Source organism: Pagrus major, chromosome 7 (assembly GCF_040436345.1).
Source record: "Pagrus major chromosome 7, Pma_NU_1.0".
In the NCBI taxonomy this organism is placed as follows: domain Eukaryota; kingdom Metazoa; phylum Chordata; class Actinopteri; order Spariformes; family Sparidae; genus Pagrus; species Pagrus major.
Window position 1 is genome coordinate 15686946 of NC_133221.1, and position 19283 is coordinate 15706228.

General features: G+C 43.4%; 2 protein-coding genes across 2 annotated transcripts; both read left to right on the top strand.

The window, feature by feature from the left end:
• The first annotated feature begins 952 nt into the window (after positions 1-952).
• LOC141000414 (kelch repeat and BTB domain-containing protein 12-like) lies at positions 953-6587 on the top strand. The gene is made up of 9 exons (XM_073471143.1): positions 953-1176; positions 1325-1506; positions 1732-1864; positions 2956-3189; positions 3292-3650; positions 3740-4013; positions 4487-4634; positions 4725-4922; positions 5115-6587. The coding sequence occupies exons 1-9, from the start codon at positions 1006-1008 to the stop codon at positions 5261-5263; spliced, it is 1848 nt and encodes a 615-aa protein (XP_073327244.1). The 5' UTR covers positions 953-1005; the 3' UTR covers positions 5264-6587.
• Positions 6588-7192: 605 nt separating this feature from the next.
• Positions 7193-18262, top strand: LOC140999390 (NUAK family SNF1-like kinase 1). Its single transcript, XM_073469752.1, has 7 exons — positions 7193-7483; positions 11716-11836; positions 11998-12149; positions 13683-13748; positions 16162-16281; positions 16808-16940; positions 17061-18262. The coding sequence occupies exons 1-7, from the start codon at positions 7193-7195 to the stop codon at positions 18260-18262; spliced, it is 2085 nt and encodes a 694-aa protein (XP_073325853.1).
• The last annotated feature ends 1021 nt before the right edge of the window (positions 18263-19283 follow it).

The following is a 19283-nucleotide window of genomic DNA, read 5'->3' on the forward strand; positions in this document are numbered from 1 at the left end:
TTTATGTCTTGCACAACATTTTCAATATGCTACTGTTTAGTTTTAGGAATGTTAACAAATACGTGTTAAATATCATAGTTCAATGCACATTTTTTATTTTTTTATTTTATATTTATTCAGCATATGTTTTATTTTTATGTTAATTTCCCCCTCTGGGATCATTAAAGTGATTCTGATTCTGAGTTGATGGAACCTTCAATGACCCCAATCACAGCAGCTCCTCACATAAACAGCAGTTCAATGATCAATGAGTTTCACTAAAATCTAATATTTTTAATTATGTTCTTCTCAGTCTGTCAGAGCATGTTTTCTGAGGGATCTGGCTGTCTTGTTGTTGCTGTGTATTTTATATGGTTTACTATGGGTTGGATAGTTAAAATCCTACCCAGTACTTAGAAAAATTATCCTAAAAGAGTCCAACTATAACTAACCTGAAGTGCTTCGAAACCAGCAGTCAGTGGAGCATGTTTCTTCCTGTGGTGTTCACCTTTCCTTTCCTGGTTAAACCTTCAGCTTTCTCACTTTGGTTCCTTTAACTCTTAAGATCTTTTAAATAACTAATAACATATATATTTTTTATCAATAACCAATTGAAACTATGACACTTTCTGGAAGCATGTTGATGAGTGCAAACATTTAATTTTAAGAGAAGAAAATACAATGCTTAATGATGTTAAGTGTTTAATGAGCATGAGGAGAGTGCACAGGTGTAGAGGTTGGGTCTGGTTAAGGTGGAGCAGGGAGAAGCAGGCTGCATGCACACCAACAACTATTTGTGACTACTACGCATTGTTTCTTCTTTTCAGCCCCATTAATCATCTCACATCACCCTGTTATTTGTTGACCCACTGGAGGAGTTTTACATTTTTACTGTAAGATTTTGAATTTGTGTATGAACCAAACCACTTCCTCGTTTTTCTCTTATTGTGTATCTGGCACTACTCTGCCACAGCGTCTTTCTCTCTATGCTGACTAAAGCGGTCCAGACATCCAGTGCAGCGGTCTATGGATGCACCAGTGGCAGACTGTGCTCAGGCAGAGCATGGCTCGCTTCTGCTCAGGCAGCTGGAGAGGATGAGGGCAGCTGAGGAGCTCACTGATGTGGTGCTGCTGGCAGAGGGGATTCCCTTTCCTTGCCACAAGGTGGTGCTGTCTGCATTCAGCCCTTACTTCCAGGTATCATGACCCCACAGTTACTGAATGTTATTGTGCTCATATAGGAAAATACAACATGATGTAACCTATGTTTTGCAGGATGTTGATGATGCTATGAGACTGTATTTGTGATCACGCTCCATTATTTTGATGAATCCCATTCGTCCAGGCCATGTTCACATGTGGTCTGAAGGAGACCCGAGGAGGAGAGGTGCCTCTCAGAGACACTCCTGCTCAGAGCCTGGAGCTGCTGCTGGACTACATGTACCGAGCTGAACTCCCACTTTCCAATGACAACATCCAGGGAGTGGCTGCTGCTGCCTTCCTGCTCCATGTAGATGGAGCCTTCAGGTGAGGAAAGACAGGGAATTTATAATTGTTATAAACTAACCTCAACAGGACTTGTACAGCCTTTACATCAGGGGCATCAAGATCATTTTATTCAACCTGTATGTCCTCTGTAAAGCACAGTAGTAGTAGTTAGAGGTGTAAGTAGTATAGAGGACAGTGACTTAAAGTATGTTGAAGTACTAACAATGTTTTGGTCCCATCACCACCTTGTGGTAACTGTTTCAGGTTGTGTCAGGCCCACATGGAGGCCCGTATGGACCCCTCCAACTGTGTCGGACTGTACCACTGGGCCCGAGACATGGGAGCCACTGTTCTGGCCGACTGCGCCTTGAGATATCTCTGCCAACACTTTGCAGAGGTAGGGCGTTCAGTATTAGTCCGCTCAAAAGATATAGGATTTCCATGTAATTCAATGACATAAGTTCTATCTAAAGTATATGTCATATAATGCAAATTATTTCCATCATGTTAAGCTGGTGTAAATAAATTAAATTGGTCAGTTAGTCTGTTTAAATTAAGTTTTTCAAGTATTATTCTTAAAAGTAATGCTCTACATGTGGATTAATCTATATGTAATGCATTACAGATAGATTACTTTTATGTATAATACTTGAAAAATTGCATTTACCTGATTTAAGCCGACAAATTTAATTGAAATATATACAACATAGCATACATACATTAATACAAAGCTCCAAGATGGAATATTTTATGAGGCCTGGTTATCATTTACAAAAATAACCATCTTTTAATCTGTTCTTAAAGGCCCCTTAGGACCAACTTTAATTGCTCACAATTATTTCCTAATTTTCATTGTCAAGGTTCAGAATATTTATTATCATAAAATGATAAACAGCAATATGTCACATAAGATAAAAAGACAAAAACTAATTTTAGAAAAAACTAAAAAAGCCTCATTACATTTCATCAGCCTTTCCTGTTCTGTTTTTCAGCTACTTTATGCTGCCACTAGGGGGCAGCAGTCACTTGTATTTTTTTTTTTTTGCATATACTGTAGGGATGCACAGGTGTTGGGATGCTTTTGTAGGGACTTTGTTGATTTGGCACAGATTTACACAGGGGATGCTGGAGACATGTCCCCACCACACTGTCAAATGGCTAATTTGTAATTAATTAATTAAATTATTTTTTAAAGGTGCATTATGCAACTTTGTTTAGTAACAGTTTTGGTTACATAGTTCTATATTCTTGAACTATGGGACTTCTAGATGGGCAATGTGCTCTTTTTGTTCTCACCATAACTACAAAAAACTTCTTTTCTTCGGTGTTTACAAATACAAACATAAAAATGTGGTACATCAAAAATTCATGCTTGCTTTTCTATTTGCTTTTCCTTATCTTCACTTTTCAACACAAAGTGATGCCCTTGCTCTTTCCTAGCATCCTCTATACAATATTTTTCTATAACCTGGTCCTTGCTGTCTCGAGGTTTGTGAAGAAGAAGAAGTGCTGGAGCTGGATGCCCAAAGTCTCGGGGATCTGCTGGGTTCAGATGACCTCAACATATCGCAGGAGCAGGTTGTGCTGGAGTTAGTACTGCGTTGGGTGGAGAGGCGAAGGGGGGACTCGCAGAGTGAAGCCAAGGCTGTGGAGCTGCTCAGACATGTCCGACTGGAGTTTGTGGATCCTGGATTCCTCCGTAAAGCCAGGAGGAGAAACCCGGTAAGAGACACACAGAGGGAAAAGGCCAATCTAGACATTATCCACATTTATCAAGGGATTAGTAGATTGAAAGACTAGCATACATATAAATTAATCTTCCAGGTTTTGCTGCGGGATGCTGAGTGCTTTGGGATGATCGACGCTGCCCTCCAGACTGCAGGCCTCTGTGAGACATCCGCTCCACCTCGGCCGGCTCTTCGTTACGGGATGGAGACCACAGACCTGCTGCTCTGCTTGGGTGGGGTGAATAAGGAGGGGGTGCCTGCCCGGCGTGGAGGACTGGCTGACCTCAGTTTTTGCTTTGCCCCTCATGCTAGAAAGACTTACTACATCCCCTCTCCCTTGAGGGGCTGTAGAGGCATGGGACAGATCACAGCGGGGGCAGTGACACGAGACAACAACATCTTGGTGGCTGTAGAGGCAGAAGATCAACACAGGATGAAGAGGGTGGATATCTACAGGTGTTTATGTGTATACATACATAAGAAATACATATTTTCAAATGAAACTGCATTCACCACAAGATCTAAAATGTTTGTTTATGTTCCAGGTACGATAATTCAGAGGACAACAGCTGGATGCAGCTGTGCTCAACAGCGTATAGGGACATGTACGCTTTAGGGCTGATAGGTGACTGTCTCTATATGATAGGCGGTCAGATGAAAGTGCATCATCACTACATCATCACAGACAGTGTGGAGAGATGGTCGCTGAAGAGAGGAGGCAGCTGGCTCAGCTTCGCCCCTCTGCCGCTTCCCTTAGCCTGCCACTGTGTCGTCAGCCTAAAGGAGCACCTGTATGTGCTGGGGGGCTGGACACCGCAGGTATACACACCTGTCACTACACACTCTGCATGTCAATATGAACTGTGCAGTAGATGGATGGTGGTGACGGTATCTGCCCATTTACCCATTTTAATTTAGCCTTGTCAACACTGGCATGACTCTCCTGGCCTTTCAGCTGGAAATGGAATTCCTCCTGGTCCGGGCCTGCCCTCTGGTGGCGGCATTAAAAAAATATATTTTAAAAAAGAACAGACGGACAAGAACACGGGCATGAACTGGCTGAAAGACTGCAACATCTCAGATATCTACAACAAGAATGATTTGATATTTTTAATAATAACCACTTGTAAATCCTACGTATGGTGGCTTTAAAGCAACTCAATGAATTAAATTTAGATGTGTCAGAGTCAGTCTAACGCTCGTCTTCTTCATCGTTTCCCCTCTGCAGCTTCACCTTCATTTCTTGTCTATTTCTTCCTCCTTCTGTCCAACTCGCTCTTCTCCTCCCTCAGCACCAACCAGATGAAGAGCCCGACAAGCTGAGTAACCGCCTGTTTCAGTTTGACCCTGGCAAGGACAGGTGGAGAGAGTGTGCCAGCATGAAGTACTCCAGGTACCGCTGCGGCACGGCTGTCCTCAACGGAGAAATCTACATACTTGGTAAGACTTTGAGACAGCCTCAACAGAAGACAGAAGTATTTATTCTGTATGAGAGAAAATGGAGGCAAAAGATGTGTGTGTGTTCTTCAGGCGGTATAGGATGTGATGGAGAGGACCGTGGACAATCACGTCGCTGCCTGAGCTCTGTGGAGATCTATAACCCAGACACAGACACCTGGAGGGCAGGACCGACTCTGCCCACATCTATAATCTCCCACCGAACCAATGCCTCTAATATAGGAGTCGTGGAGGGCAAGCTCTACCTCTGTGGATACTACAAAGGGGCCGGTCAGTTGGTGAATTTTTCTTTCTTTTTAGTGTGGTCTCTCTAAAAACTTCTCTCTAATAAGTTTAACTTCAGGCTGAAACTTTGCGTCTGCATCAGAGTGAGGGAATGTCAGCAAACTGGTGAGGCAGTATCTCTGGAAATTAGATTTTGGTCAGCCGTAACTTACATAGTACTTTCTCTCATGACTGCAGGCCGTCATGAGATCATCACCAAGGAGATTATGGAGTTGGACCCTGCAGACAATGTGTGGACGGTGGTGGAAAGACGAGCAGCCATGCATGACAGCTATGACGTCTGTCTGGTGGCTAACCTCAATCCTCGAGACCTCTTCACACCCTGATTCATCTCCTCCTGACTGCCAGGAGACGGGATGTGTGTTTTGTCTTTTAAATCCTCATACCCAAAAAACAACATTTGTTAGTTTCTTTAACAATTACCCAGATGACCTTTTTCAAAAACTATTCACGTGAGCGTTTTTCTCATCTTCCACTGCTATGTTTAAGGTTTGGGTTAGTTTAGGAAATTTAAACTTGAGACGAGTAGGGAGAGATTGTGGTCAGGGTTTGAAGAAACCAGTTTTTGTTAGCTGGTCATAGGATGTACACTGCAGTCTGTGGTGTCACACACCTCCTCAGGCTTTGCTTCAGACAAAAAACATTCATTGATCGAGTGAACACAGGAGGTTTGTAGATGCAAAACTTATTTGGCATTTTAAAGGAATAGCTGCCATTTGGGGATATTATTCTTGCTTTCCTGCTGAGAGTTCAAAAAGGAGAATGACACCACTCTCACATCTGTCTATTAACTATGACGCTATGGCTTAGCTTAGCGTAGCATTAAGACTGGAAACAGAGGTAAATAGCTAGCCTGCTCTGTCCAAAGGTGAAAAACAAGCCCAAAATACTGTAAAAACAAACAAACAAAAACGTAACGTAGGTGCCCTGTGAAGTTTTTGGCCACTAGCGGTGCTACTGAGCGGTGTTGAGAAGAGAGCGGGTCCACATTTTGTTTTGCAAGAGCATGTGAGCGATGCAATACACACTACACAATATACAATCCTTCCACTGGACATTGACTGACTGTTGGCGAAGGTATGACACTTAAAAACCAAAGCAACGGCTTCACAAAAAAGGGGGTGAAGAAGAAAACTGCTACCTAGTATGGTGTGTGAGCGTTACATAAATCCAAGATATTGTTAATAATGATAACAAATAAATAAAAATAAGCTTTGCAAATGTTTTGTGTAGGAAATACACTCTACATAAAACAGGCCTGTATGTTTTGTTGATGAACACTGACTGTAAACAATCTTTGTTCATTCACAAGAAAACTCCACAGGGCACCTTTAAGTTTTTGAAGAAAATCACAGATGGTGCAATTTGTTTCTGTTGAGGACAGTCTTGTAGTGGCGCTTTACAAGACAGTGTAATCATAAAGAGTTAATGAATTGTCTAATGTCTTTATTAATAGCTAGTAAACCATGTCAAAGCCTTACAGATAAGAACTTGCTCATTATATAGCATAAATATGAGGATTTGGTTGGTTGTGAGCACTTCCACATTAGCTTGCTTAGTCCTTTCAGGTACATTTGTTATTGTGTAATAATACAGTAATTACATAGCTTTAAACTGACTTGTAAAGCACAAATAAATGACATGTTTGCCATGAATGAATGTTTAATATAAATAGCTCTTATTGTATAGTTGTCCTATCATCCTAAAAAACACTTTTTACATTTGTATTTCCTTTCAAATGTCATATGTGGGGTGTTTCATGTGGTTTTGATGTAAAAACAAGTACATTTAACCCTGCAGGATCTGCCATGACTCGTTCTCTCTGACTTCAAAGTCTCAGTTTCCTCCCACATTTATTTTCACTCGGCTCACCGCATGGCGCAGCATCAACAAACACGTCTGACTGAAGTGGTGGATTCACGGTGAGTGTCTGACCCCGCATGACATTCCACACATGCCTTCCTTCCCTCTCCCCTGCTGCTGAGACGGTCATATATGAGTCCTCGGAAAACCCAAAGTGATCCCAAATGAGTGTGGCGCGCCGGCAGAGAGCTGTTTTTAGGATCGAGGAGGCTCCACCCATCGCTCCGCACCATGTGGCTCCTGTTGCTGTGCTTGAGGAGAGAGAAAACGTCGCGTTGTCTGAATGTGATCACAGTCTAGTTTGCAGCTCTGTATGGGTGACGACGCGCGCTCCGGCTGAGTAATTTGGGGATCCGGTCCCCGGTGACAGGTGCGCACGGTGCGCAGAGAGGATGGGCAGACGTGAGACGGACAGCAGAGGCGCGATGACCACCAGCCACCACTCCGAGCTCGGCTGTCTGCAGGACGCGGCATCCAGCGGCCGCCACGCCGGAGAGGAGCCCTCCAGGCTGGGTGCCCGCCGTCCCTGCAGGACCCCAGACGTGGAGGCGGAGGGCCGGATGGAGGTGAAGAAGCACCAGCACAAACACAACTTGAAACACCGCTATGAGGTGATGGAGACTCTGGGGAAAGGCACCTACGGGAAAGTGAAGAAGGCGGTGGAGAGAACAAGCCTGAAGACGGTGAGTGAAGGATTATTTCTCATAATCTTAAATATTAAACAATCAAGCACGCTGATGATGGTGCACAATGTGCAGTATGACGTTGTTTCTGTCCCACACATGATCTGTAGATAATGTGACATGTTAAAGGGTCACTGTGTAGTTTTGGAGAAGAAATAAAAACTCAGAATTGTAATATTTACAATATTAATGAGGTAATGATACAAACTTGGAAATATTTATTATTTTCCTGTTCTCAGAGGAAAATAAGGTCCCCAGAACACTGTTTGATGCTAGAAAGGTGGCAGGGTCCGCCACATATAAACAAAGTAAAACAGTGTGAAATTGTGTTGTTTGTTTATTCAGTCATGAAAACAAAGTTGTTTATTTAGTTTGTTTAGGCATAAATAAATCAGTCAATGAAGATCTTTCTCTTCTGATTAAAATGTCTTCCCCAAAACTACGTAGTGCACCTTTAATCATGTTTTTGTCCTCCTGGGAGGTATTCAGCAGCCCTCCCGGTGAGTTTGTGAGTTACCCATTGCTCATTGAATATTAATTTAGAGGTGGAGTGCTCCTGGTTGGCTTGTGTTCGTGTGTGTGTGTGTGTGTGTGTGTGTGTGGGCTGATGCTGAACCCAGTTCTTGCTTCCTGTGTTGCCAGCCTGAGATGCCTTTGGTCTGACTCACTCAGCACTTGAACAAGAGGGGATAAAATTACTACAATAGGTCTCCTCCAACAGGAGTCTGACCCCCTTCTACCAGCACACGATCACATGAACATACTCAGACAGACGCAATAATATGATATGTACTAGTTCGACTTCACACTCTTTGCATATCCAGGCTGCCAGATTACACTTTGAATGATCGTGGTCGGGGTTTTAATCCCTCATTCTGCTGTGATCCGAGCACAAAGAGACAGATACCCCGTCAGCCTTGAATTCCCCTTCTGTTTTTTTTAGTAAACAAACACACTGTAATAGGGATAATCTTTTTTGCAATCAGATTGTGGAAGTGAGACTGGGGTAATTCCTCTGGCTGCTTACACTGTAACTCGGAGACCTAGATCTACATCTGAGAGAGAGAGAGGGAGAAAGGGGAAAGAAAGAGGGGAAGGTAGGAGATTGATGAAGAATATACAAAGAGGGGAGCAGAGAGAAAAAAGCTTTGCAGTGTGTGTGCGCAGGGTGAGTGGGTTTGGTAGGACAAGGGGAAAATGCTGAATTCTTTGAGTGAGCAGCCAGCACATACCAAGGATTCCTTGAAACAAAACGGACATTATTTTTGGAAACAAGACCAGGGGGCTGTTGTTTGAGTGCGGGAAGGAAGCAGAGGAGGAGACAGGAGGAAAAAGAGGAGGAAGAGGAGAATGTCTGAGATGCAGAAGGTGAACGTGACTAATTTACAGGAACAAACAGGAGGAAAGGATGATGAATATGGGTCTCAGGTATGCAGGGTCATTACTCTGTGCTATAGTTCACTTACACTGGCTGGGAGCCTGAGTTTTAAAAAATAAGATGTTAAATAAATAATAAATGATGATGTTATTGTTCTGTTAAATGTTTATAAAAAGTTACATAACTTCTTAGAAACAAAAACCCACTCACAGATGTGTTTTTTTTTTTTCAAAAATAGTCAGACCATATTACGAGTCAGATTAAAGCAATAGTTTGACTATTTTGGCAACATATTAAGTTCAATTTCTAGCAAGATGTTCTCTGAGAAGATTGATACCACTGAGGAAGCAGCTTGTTAACTTAGCTTAGCATAAAGATTGAAATATTCAGTCAATATTTATAGATTAGATTAGATATAGATATATATAGATAGATTATTTATATAGATAGGTTATTTATAGATTGGTTGATATAGCTAGATGGCAGGGAGATTTTGCTGCTGACTACAGCTTTATAGTGAATAGACAGGTGGAATCAATCTTTTCATCTAAGTCTTGGCAATTGTCAAACTATTGCTTTGAGTCGGCTGTTTATCTTTAAATGTTGCCACAAAAAAAAGCCAACCGTGCCAGTTTTTGTTTTCTGTGCGTACATTTGGATGTCGGTATTCAAACAGTATATTGTCAGGCCCTACTTGCACGTGTCCGTTTCCTATCAATAAGCAGTACTCTAGTAGAACTAGTTCCTCGTTATGGCAACAGAGTGTGTGTGTGTGTGTAGCTGGACGACGAGGTCAACGGTCTACTTGGCAAGGAGCCTGTTTGGTCTTGCTGTTAAATCTTTCACAGATGCAGCAGGGATCTTTAGCAATGCTCAGGGCTGATGGGATGTGTACTTGTACTGTGTGTGTGTGTGTGTGTTTGTGCATGAATTCGTAAGAATACTAGGACAGGAAGTCAGTGAGTGGACACCCCCAACCCCTGTCATGACTTCACACACACACAAACACACACACTGACAAAACACCTGCAATAAGTCAGCAACCTAAAGATTTATGGAATTGGGGAATATTTTTTGTCAACACACAAATATGAAGAAGAAGATGAAGAAGAGGTGGGAAGGAAACAAAAAATTGTACACCCGTTTCCTCTACTACACACATTTGCTAATAAGAATATCTGATTACATTTGCATGACTCACACACATATCTACTTATGTGCTCTCCGTGCATCCTGTTACAGTTTGGCGCTTTCGGCCGATATCTCACACGCAGGATGAACAATGAGACATTGTTAGTTAGAAGGATACTTTGGAGGTCACACTTAGACATGACGCATATGCAGCACATTTGCATGCAGAAGGGTGAGATCATACACGCTCATTCACACACTTCCCTTTCACACACGTGCCCATTTAAAAATGCTCTTCGTGCCCTGAAGGCCGAACGATACCCAGAGTGTGTCTCTCGTCTTTGTGCTCTGCTGATCAGGCCTTAATGCCATGGTTGCAGTGGTAAAATGCAAGCCTTTTTGCCCCGAGTCCACATACTTTGACTTGCTTTATCCATTCCTTTCACCTGTTAGCTGTCAGCTACGTCCTCCCTCTTCATCCCTGCAGCTTATTTCATATTCCCCCCTTTCACTTTTTCACATTGCTTTCCCAGCCAGCAGGTATTTGGGTCAGAAAACATTCACGAGCATGCAAGCGTACACACGTTAATAGCCCCCCGAGCTCGGACATGCGCCATTCAGCTGACAGCAAAGGAATACGTGTGGCCTTATCTCTGACCCAGCAGCCAGTACCTCTGGATGGAGATACCACACAGAAAAAAAATCCTCGTATCTCATCGCTTGTATAACGAAAAGATACAAACCTAAAAATGTTCTCCTTCACTGGATAGAGTCACAGTCAAGTCCCTGGAGTGTGTTTGTCTTGTGTTGCATAACTATGGCATTTGATGGAGCGTGTGAATTGTGTCTTCCAAAGTCTCGTAGACGTTTTTCCCGGCAGCTGAGAATGCGGGAGTTGTGGCCCAGAGGAGAGGCCTGCTCACCCATTGGGACATTAAAGGGGTTGACAGAATTATACAGTGGTATGATCAGGGTTATGTTAGAAAGTCATCCTGAAACCTCATGCGCACATTAAACCACATCTTCTTCTCTTTTGTTCTTCTAAATAGGACACTCTGATGCCTATTTGTCTGTGTACGGTGCCATTTTGGTGACAGTGGCTCTACCCAAAGAGGTTTAGGGGCTCACGTTTTGGTGTGTATGTGTGTGTTTGGTGTTTGGGGGTTACATTGGGGTACAGTGAGTGTCTGGGATTAATGAAGTAGAGTGTGAACAGTGCAGCTGTCAACCTTCTGCCTCTGAGCGTGCTTAGATCACAGGAGATCTGCTCTCACCATCCAGGCCTTAAAACCCTCATAATCACCTCTAATACCCACAGATTTGGGTATGTTAGTATATGTGTATCCACAGTATGTATGTCTTTGTTTCCATGCATCTCTATATAAGTATTGCATTTATCAGTGTTTGTCCTTATGCATGACTCAAGTTGTTGTGAGGGAGGTGAAGGAGAAGAGGGTTAACTGGTGGGTTTGCAGAGAAATTAGTGAAAGAGGAATCTGTGTTTACTGGCACCAGGTCTTCTGTGAAAATTGGCAACAGCAACAAGGCTTGCTGTGTCACTAGGGGAACATGCGCCCCCGATAACCTACGGCTGTTTTCTTGCTGTGGAACATGACCTGTTGCCTGTCTACACTTAAGCACTAGAGTGATCAAAATGTGTGTGATTTGAACACAAAGGTTCAGATAAGCTAGCACAGATTCAATAATGTGTCTTCTCTCTCAGGTGGCGATCAAGTCGATCCGCAAGGAGCGCATCACCGACGACCTGGACAGAATTCACATCCAGAGAGAGATTGAGATCACCGCCTCGCTCAGGCACCCGAACATCATACGCTTCCACGAGGGTAGGTCTGCAAACACAACACACGCACATAGCACACAAGTCCCAAAAACACAACAATGAGACACAGTTGCACCATACAGACATGTCTTCTTGAGCATGAATATGTGGATAAAATGACTTAGTAGATAAACACAAACTGTACTGTAAATGTGTCCCGTGCAGTGTTCGAGAGCCGGGATAAGATCGTGATAGTGATGGAGTACGCCAGCAGGGGAGAGCTGTACGATTATATCCAGGAGAGGAGGAGACTGCCAGAAACAGAAGCCAGAGTCATCTTCAGACAAATCACATCTGCTGTCCACTACTGCCACAAGGTATATATACCCACATAATTACATGTTGCAAACACATAACTGGAATTCAGTCGGGAACCACATGCAGGCACGTGCTGAATTGCATGCTGCGGTATTCAGCTGTGAACAAGCAAATACAGTACCACTAAATCCACTAAATCCTAATCCTGCAGGAAAACTTGACTCGAGTTTTTTAGATCTCTCTGGGTTAAGAGCGCATTATCCCTTGATTGTCACACACTGACACATTTAACAAACACATTGCCTAAATGAGCTTCCTTTGGCCCTCCGCTTTACTGTAAGCCCTGGCAAAGGAACTAATTTCTCTTTGTTTTTATTGCTGTGTACATAAAATCAACAGCAGCGCCAGAAAGCAGGAATTATCAAGGAAATACATAAATCCTATTAGTACAGAAGTGCGGTACAGAAGAAGCGAGGACGTGTGCCTTGCAGTCAGCTGAGTTGGATATGACAGAAATGTTTTTGTTTTCATATCTGTCTAATTTTGGCCAGTGAGCTTCCTCGTGAATCCTTCACCTTAAACTCAGAGACAATCACTCAGCTGCTGTAGCTTTATAGAGGGCAGGGAGGTGGATTTAGTGCTCCTCGTGCCCTTGAATATTGTCCCAAAATAGACATGAATGTTCCAGCATGAATGAATTATTGAATGTGCCTCTGAGGTATGCAAGGCGCATGGAGGGATTATTGAGGCTTCAAGAGAAGAATGAAAATAATTCCAAGTCATTTGATGCTTTTTTTTCCCCACAGTGTTTATAGTCATTTAAAAATAGCAAGAATAATAACCTGGCTAACCACATGAGTTTCTTCCTTATGCTTTTCTTTCTCCTTCTTTCTGCAATGCATACACACTCATGCTCACATTCTGTACATACTGTGCACAAAACATGGTCTAAGGTCAGGGGTCATTTCCTCCACTTAAGTGCTCTGAAGAGGATGTAATTAACGAAAGAATGGAGGCGATTCTGGCTCATTAGCCTGTGGCTTTAAGAGAAACTGACAGCCGCGTTTAAGGTTTCGCTGCCTCACACGGCTTCCTGGGTGGCCACCGTTGTCTGTAGCAGCATTGTCTCTAATATGATTTGCTACCAGGGAAACATGAGTGATCCTGCAACAAACTTTTCCTCCCATCGAACGTCCAGTGTGCTGCTCAGCAGGCTCCACAGCTGTCCACACTCTGTGGCCTCTCGTTGGCTCCCAGGTGCTTAATGCCGCCAGGGGATCAAATCACATCTCATCAGATGAATTAACCCAAACAAAGCACTTCCTCTTGCCTGTCGATTAAACAGTGAGAGCCTTTCTCGAGGTTTTAGGGTATGTTAGACACATGGCCCTGCAGCACGAGGCCCGAGTGGAATGTTAATGGTCATAAAATTATAAATAAAAGACAGAAAAACGCACCGTGCACCTCAGGCTGGGTTTATATTGTAAACTTCACACCCTTCAGTGGTACGCTTGCATGCAGAGAGAAAATATTTGACTGTAAACTGGAGGGAGGAGCAGCGCAGGACCTCATGTGTCTCTGCTCTTTTGCAGAGCGGTGTTGTGCATCGAGACCTCAAGCTGGAGAACATCCTGCTGGATCAAGATTTGAACGTAAAGGTAAGCTTGATAAAATGTACACAAACTGAGCCTTCATATCACTTTCTAATAGAGAGGTATGGACGCGTGTGTTTGGGGAAATAAAAGAGTTTCCTTCCAAAAACAAGACAGGATGAAAAGAAGATAAGTCATCTGACAAAAGCATTGTTGGCCTGAGCGTCTAATACATCACAGTGCATGTACTGGCTCATCCGCAGACATGAAGACAGGAAGAAATACATCTTTATGACACACACTGATGTATTCCAAGAAGCCTTATATTTCCACTGATATGTATTTAGCATGCTGGAATGAAGCCTCACGTAGTGCAGCTGGTAATAAAATGCGCACAAACTGCACATTCAGAATATACATTGGAGCACATTCTGCCCACAGTAATTTGAATGTGTTGTTAAACCAGGCACACTGAAGCAGCACAAACATACTGCCAAGTCTTATAAAAGAACCCAGGGGTCATTTATTGCCTTATTTGGGTACTCCTCTCCTTATATGGGAGCTGTGCACGGCCAAAGGGGAATGCAGGGAATCCGATGGCAATCGTGCCAATTGGAGGGTTTTAAGTTCGCTCCGTCTGTCCGTCAAAAGAAAACACCACGTGCATACCTTTCAGCGGCTCTTCATTCATTGTAAACCTCAGGTTCACCACATCTTCCTCTCACAGCAACCGCCGCAGGAAATGACCAAGGCTCTGTGCAATGCATGTACGTGTTATGTCTGCACAATAGCTGCCTAAAGGAAAAGTTCACCCAGAATTTAAAATTCAGTCTTCATCCACTCAGCCCCGTGAACTTTCATGGTCCACAAAACATTTTTGGAGCTTCACAGCAAAATGGCATTGCTGCATTCTCCCAAACAACTGAAGTAGAAGGGGAAAAAACAACCAGAAAAAAATGTAGGCACATGTAGGCTAAATGTTTAGAGTGACAGGTTCTAATTTAAGAATAAACTTTTACTAAATCGTTCTTTTAATGGTTGCCGTCGACTGATTTTATCTCTAAAGTTGCAGCGAGTTAATTTGTTTTCTGTTTTCTGAACTTAGAGTTTTGTCTGTTTAATGTAGTCATGAACTATTAGACAACACCAGTAGAGAGATGATAGGAAACAAGGAAGAAAGAGAAGCAACAAAGGTTCCCGTTCTGACGAGACTGGATCAGCTGATAAATTCATTGGAAAAGAGGCACATTGAAGACAAACACAAATATAGATCTGATCTTAGCTCAGGCAGACGGAATGATTCACTTTCACTTTCACTCACATCATGTTATCACCAGAATCTCAAAAGGCAGTACAGAAATTTGCCCCAGTAGACTGCGAGGCACTGTAGGGCATTAACCAGTGATCTGGTTCAGTCCAGCATGAGACCAACAGACCATGTTACTCCCAGGCATTTATAAAGTAGTCGTTAATATGTAGTCTTTAGGAGAAAGAGTGTGTCATATACAAGGCATTCAACACTGCAGGACACAGAGCAGCTTACACAAAGTAGAGCTGTATAAACCACATATGTCTGAAATTAACTGTTGTATACACATTGTCATCATCCGTCTGTGAGGTCTCTGTTCCCCGAACCTCTGTTCCACGGATATAAAGCTGTCTCACTGATTATTTTTAACACCGGCGGGGCTGATAGAGGGCTGGTGTTCATGTGAATAATCTCTTCAGATAGAGAGGAGCCTCGGCATGTCTGCGTATGGCTCTCGCCGCCTCGAGTGAGTGATTGTTCCGTTACGTGAGCGTAAGCAGCCTGATGTTTTTGGCCCCTCTTCTCTTTCCTCACTCACACTTATGCTGGCAAAAGCTCTGCATACCTATTTTTGGCTCCCTTAAAACGGAATGGCTTTGAGTTATTGTGTTTTTGCCACGTGGGTAGGAGTTTGCGTCATGTAATCACTGAACAGGAATCTGGATTGCGTGAGGATGAGTGTGAGTGTTGAAGGAAACGAGCAAGTGAAATTTATGAAGGGTTCAGTGTGATCAAACAGCCCATTATGTCAGAGAGTTTAACAGTTAGGTCGTTAGTGCATGTATGACTGAAGCTCACTGTCACTTAAACTTGACATAAAGACATGAACACACAGATACACACATATGCTGGACAGCTGTGAAACTTGTTTTTTATGTTGTTGTTTGATTTTTGACATTTTTCAAGGTTTCCTACCATCGCCTGCTTTATTGGTCCACTTTTTAGCATCACTTATGTCCGGCTTTTTATTTATCAATAGATTGATTGTGATGAACACTTTGTGTATATGAAACACTGAACCGAAGGAAAAGAAACCCAAAGCATAACAAGTCTCCTTTAAGGACTGATGAAGTTATCCAGTCTTATTCTAGCTCAGAAACAAGTAGTTGCACAGGACACAAGAACATTATAATCTAAATTAATGATTTTATCTTCTCTCCTTCACTCCAGCTGGCTGACTTCGGCCTTTCCAATTATTTCCAGAAGGGAACTCTGCTGCAGACCTACTGTGGGAGTCCGCTCTACGCTGCCCCAGAGATAGTGAAAGGTCTGCCTTACCAGGGCCCAGAGGTGGGTCAAGACACTGTTTTTCTCATGAGAAGCAATTTGTTGGTTTTTATTTCATTACACCACAGTGTATTGTTCGTATTGAATCACGCCTGATTCAATCATTATTTATGTTGACTTGAACAATGCACCAAAATCAACAGTAAACTGCTGTAAAACCAAAACAAATAGTTGAAAGATGGTAAAGTGCTCCACAGAGCTGAGGAGAACTACAGAGTCAAAACATGAGGCACATTTTCAGACAATCCTACCATCATTTTTTTCTCACATAAAATGATATCAAATCATGCAGCACCTCATTGTATTAATCCTCAGAGACCTAGACAGCAGTCGGGGCTAAAAATAGCTCTGAAATGTTTAATAGCTTTTTGACCACTAATCCTATCCATATGCTTTAAGTGTTTTTAAATGAGTCAAGCTGAAACTTAGGGTTCTGAATCAAATAATGTATGGCACTTGATGCTGACGAGGGTTAAATCATAGTAATGTGCATGTCATGTTCTTCATTATGTGTGTTTTTGTGTGCTAGGTGGACTGCTGGGCACTGGGAGTGTTGCTCTATGCCCTGGTGTACAGCAGCATGCCGTTTGATGGTGCGAGCCACAGTACGCTCACAGAGCAAATCAGACAAGGCCGCTACCGCAGACCCAACCCTCCCTCAGGTAAATCTTCAGTGTCCGATGTGATTGATTTTGTTTTTTTGTCCTACATGCATTCTGCTAATTTACATGGTTTTAGTGGGTGAGGCTGCTATAAATAACCGTTGACTCTGTTCCCTCCAGACGCCTGTGCTCTTATCGACTGGTTGTTGACGGTGCGTGTGGACGAGAGGGCTACGATAGAGGACGTGGCCAACCACTGGTGGGTGAACTGGGGTTTTGAAGAGAGTGTGTGTGACTGCCCTTCATCTCCACATCAAGAATGCCCCTCCCCGCTGCTGGCTCGCTACATCGACTGGCAGAATCGGGTCGCAGCGACCAGCAGCATGACGGTTGACCCCGAGTGCCTCCCCTCAGACTCCTCCTGTCCACCACAGCTCGCTCCCCATCCCTTTTACTTCAGCTTACCTCTTAAGAGCGACCGCGGAGGAGGAGGGAGGATACGTGGAGGAATGTCAAGCCTCAGGAAGTCACGCAAGGAGAATGCAATTCCCCAGACTGCACTGGGAGCTTGTGGTGGTGTTTGTTCGTCAGCTGCCTCCTCTGCTGCGATCTCCGCCACTTCCACCACTGAAAGAAAGAAACCCAAAGGTATTCTCAAACCCCAGCGGAGTTTTGACTCAGTCTTTCACAGCCCTCCTAAGGAAACCTCTCCCTCACAACTATGTAACGCTGCTCCCCAGCCTTATCGAACACATACACTTCCCCACACACACGCTGATGTGCTGTCCACCAGTCTGCCACCCCCCTCTACATTCAGTCAGCCCTCATCCAAAATGCCCAAAAAGGGGATACTAAAGAACTTGTATGGAGGGGAGTCGGGTTATGGTTCATCTTTAGAGAGAAGAATCTCTGGAGCGGGAGTTAAAGAGAGTGATGCAGGTGATTTGTGCTCCCACAAACAGCAAACTCGTCTCCCAGCAGCAGAAGACAGCCCCACCATGCGCACAGAGGCTGTAAGAAGAAGGAAAGGCATCCTCAAACGTAACGGCAAGTTCTCGCGCAGTCTGGATCTTCCTGATGACCACCACTCGTCTCCCTCCTCAGCCCCGTCGATATTCCCCGAGGCCCTGCAGCAGCTCCTCCACGCCACAGGGGGAGCCGAGGGCCGCCGCAGCCGCCCCTCCAGCGTGGTGAGCGAGGACAGCCTCTTCTCCTCCGATTCCTTTGACTTACTAGACCTCAGCGCACAATCACGTCGTAGGATTTTCTCCCGGGGGATGCAGCACAGTGCCTGCAGCTCAGAGGAGGACCTGGAGCAGCTCAGAGCAGAGGCTGACAGGGTTGGTGGAGAGGGAAAAAAACACAAGGAAATGCGAACGTAAGTCTAAGGAATGATGGCCGCATCAGTTCTTTAGTTCACTTTTCTGTGAAAATCACTGCCTGCCATCTTGAAAAGACTTCAATGAACTGTGGAAATGTTGCATATCAAGTACATAAACTGTATGTACTGTAATCTGCACTGTTATCATTGACATTTAAGTTGTATTCTGAATGCAGCACAGTGACTGACAAGTCACCTAGTGACACCTAAAGGCAACCCAGGATCTGTCAAATTGCAGAGATGGGACCTGAAAGTGGCAGAACGGATGGTCTGTTTAAAGAACTCAGTCTGACCTCACCTGCACAATAGATCCTCTTTTGGAGATTTGTTCCAGCAGAATTCTCTTCAGACGTTTCCTGAAAGTCTGGACGCTGTAATCTGATTACATTAGCACTACAGGTTTTTTGGAAACCATCTTGGATATGTGATCGCATGTATCAGTATGTCAATAGAGACAATAAACCGACAAGCCACCCACCTGCTTTTGACGGCCATTTTGCACATAAAAAATCTAGTGGAAACACTTTTTACATTCAGCTGAGGTTGAAAACTTGGTGTTTCAACAAAAGTAAAAATGTGAAACAGACTTGGTGAAAAACACTAACAGTCCTCAAGTTAAAACATAAAACCACAAACATAAATTTCACATTTCCATCTTTGTCTTCCACCTTTTTGGGAGTTTGACTGACACTCTAGCTCTGTGAGGTTGTTAATGGCACCTGATTGGTGAATTTGCTCCACCCACTGTTTATCTTGATGCAACAACGGTAGTGACCAGAAACACATTTGTGCTATGTTTGGATGGAAACCTGACTATTAACAACTCTATTGTGAGGCTTAATTCAGCTAAACTAAACTCTTGTGATACTTCAGGGTAACACCTTTCTTTACCCTATTTTATGAGTTCTATATGAACATTTAATAAATGGATTTATAACTCACTAAAATGTTGTCATAAGCAGATTAAGGACATTTTAAAGGCTGACTCCACCATTTTTACACATTCAAGTGTGTTTACAGGT

What these genes read in the sequence shown, in the direction of transcription:
- LOC141000414 (XM_073471143.1), top strand. Translation starts at nt 1,006, where the DNA reads ATGGATGCACCAGTGGCAGACTGTGCTCAGGCAGAGCATGGCTCGCTT. An exon ending in CATGTAGATGGAGCCTTCAG is followed by an intron (nt 1,507 to 1,731) that starts GTGAGGAAAGAC and finishes TAACTGTTTCAG; the next exon opens with GTTGTGTCAGGCCCACATGG. An exon ending in AAGCCAGGAGGAGAAACCCG is followed by an intron (nt 3,190 to 3,291) that starts GTAAGAGACACA and finishes TTAATCTTCCAG; the next exon opens with GTTTTGCTGCGGGATGCTGA.
- LOC140999390 (XM_073469752.1), top strand. Translation starts at nt 7,193, where the DNA reads ATGGGCAGACGTGAGACGGACAGCAGAGGCGCGATGACCACCAGCCAC. An exon ending in CATCATACGCTTCCACGAGG is followed by an intron (nt 11,837 to 11,997) that starts GTAGGTCTGCAA and finishes TGTCCCGTGCAG; the next exon opens with TGTTCGAGAGCCGGGATAAG. An exon ending in CAGACCCAACCCTCCCTCAG is followed by an intron (nt 16,941 to 17,060) that starts GTAAATCTTCAG and finishes TGTTCCCTCCAG; the next exon opens with ACGCCTGTGCTCTTATCGAC.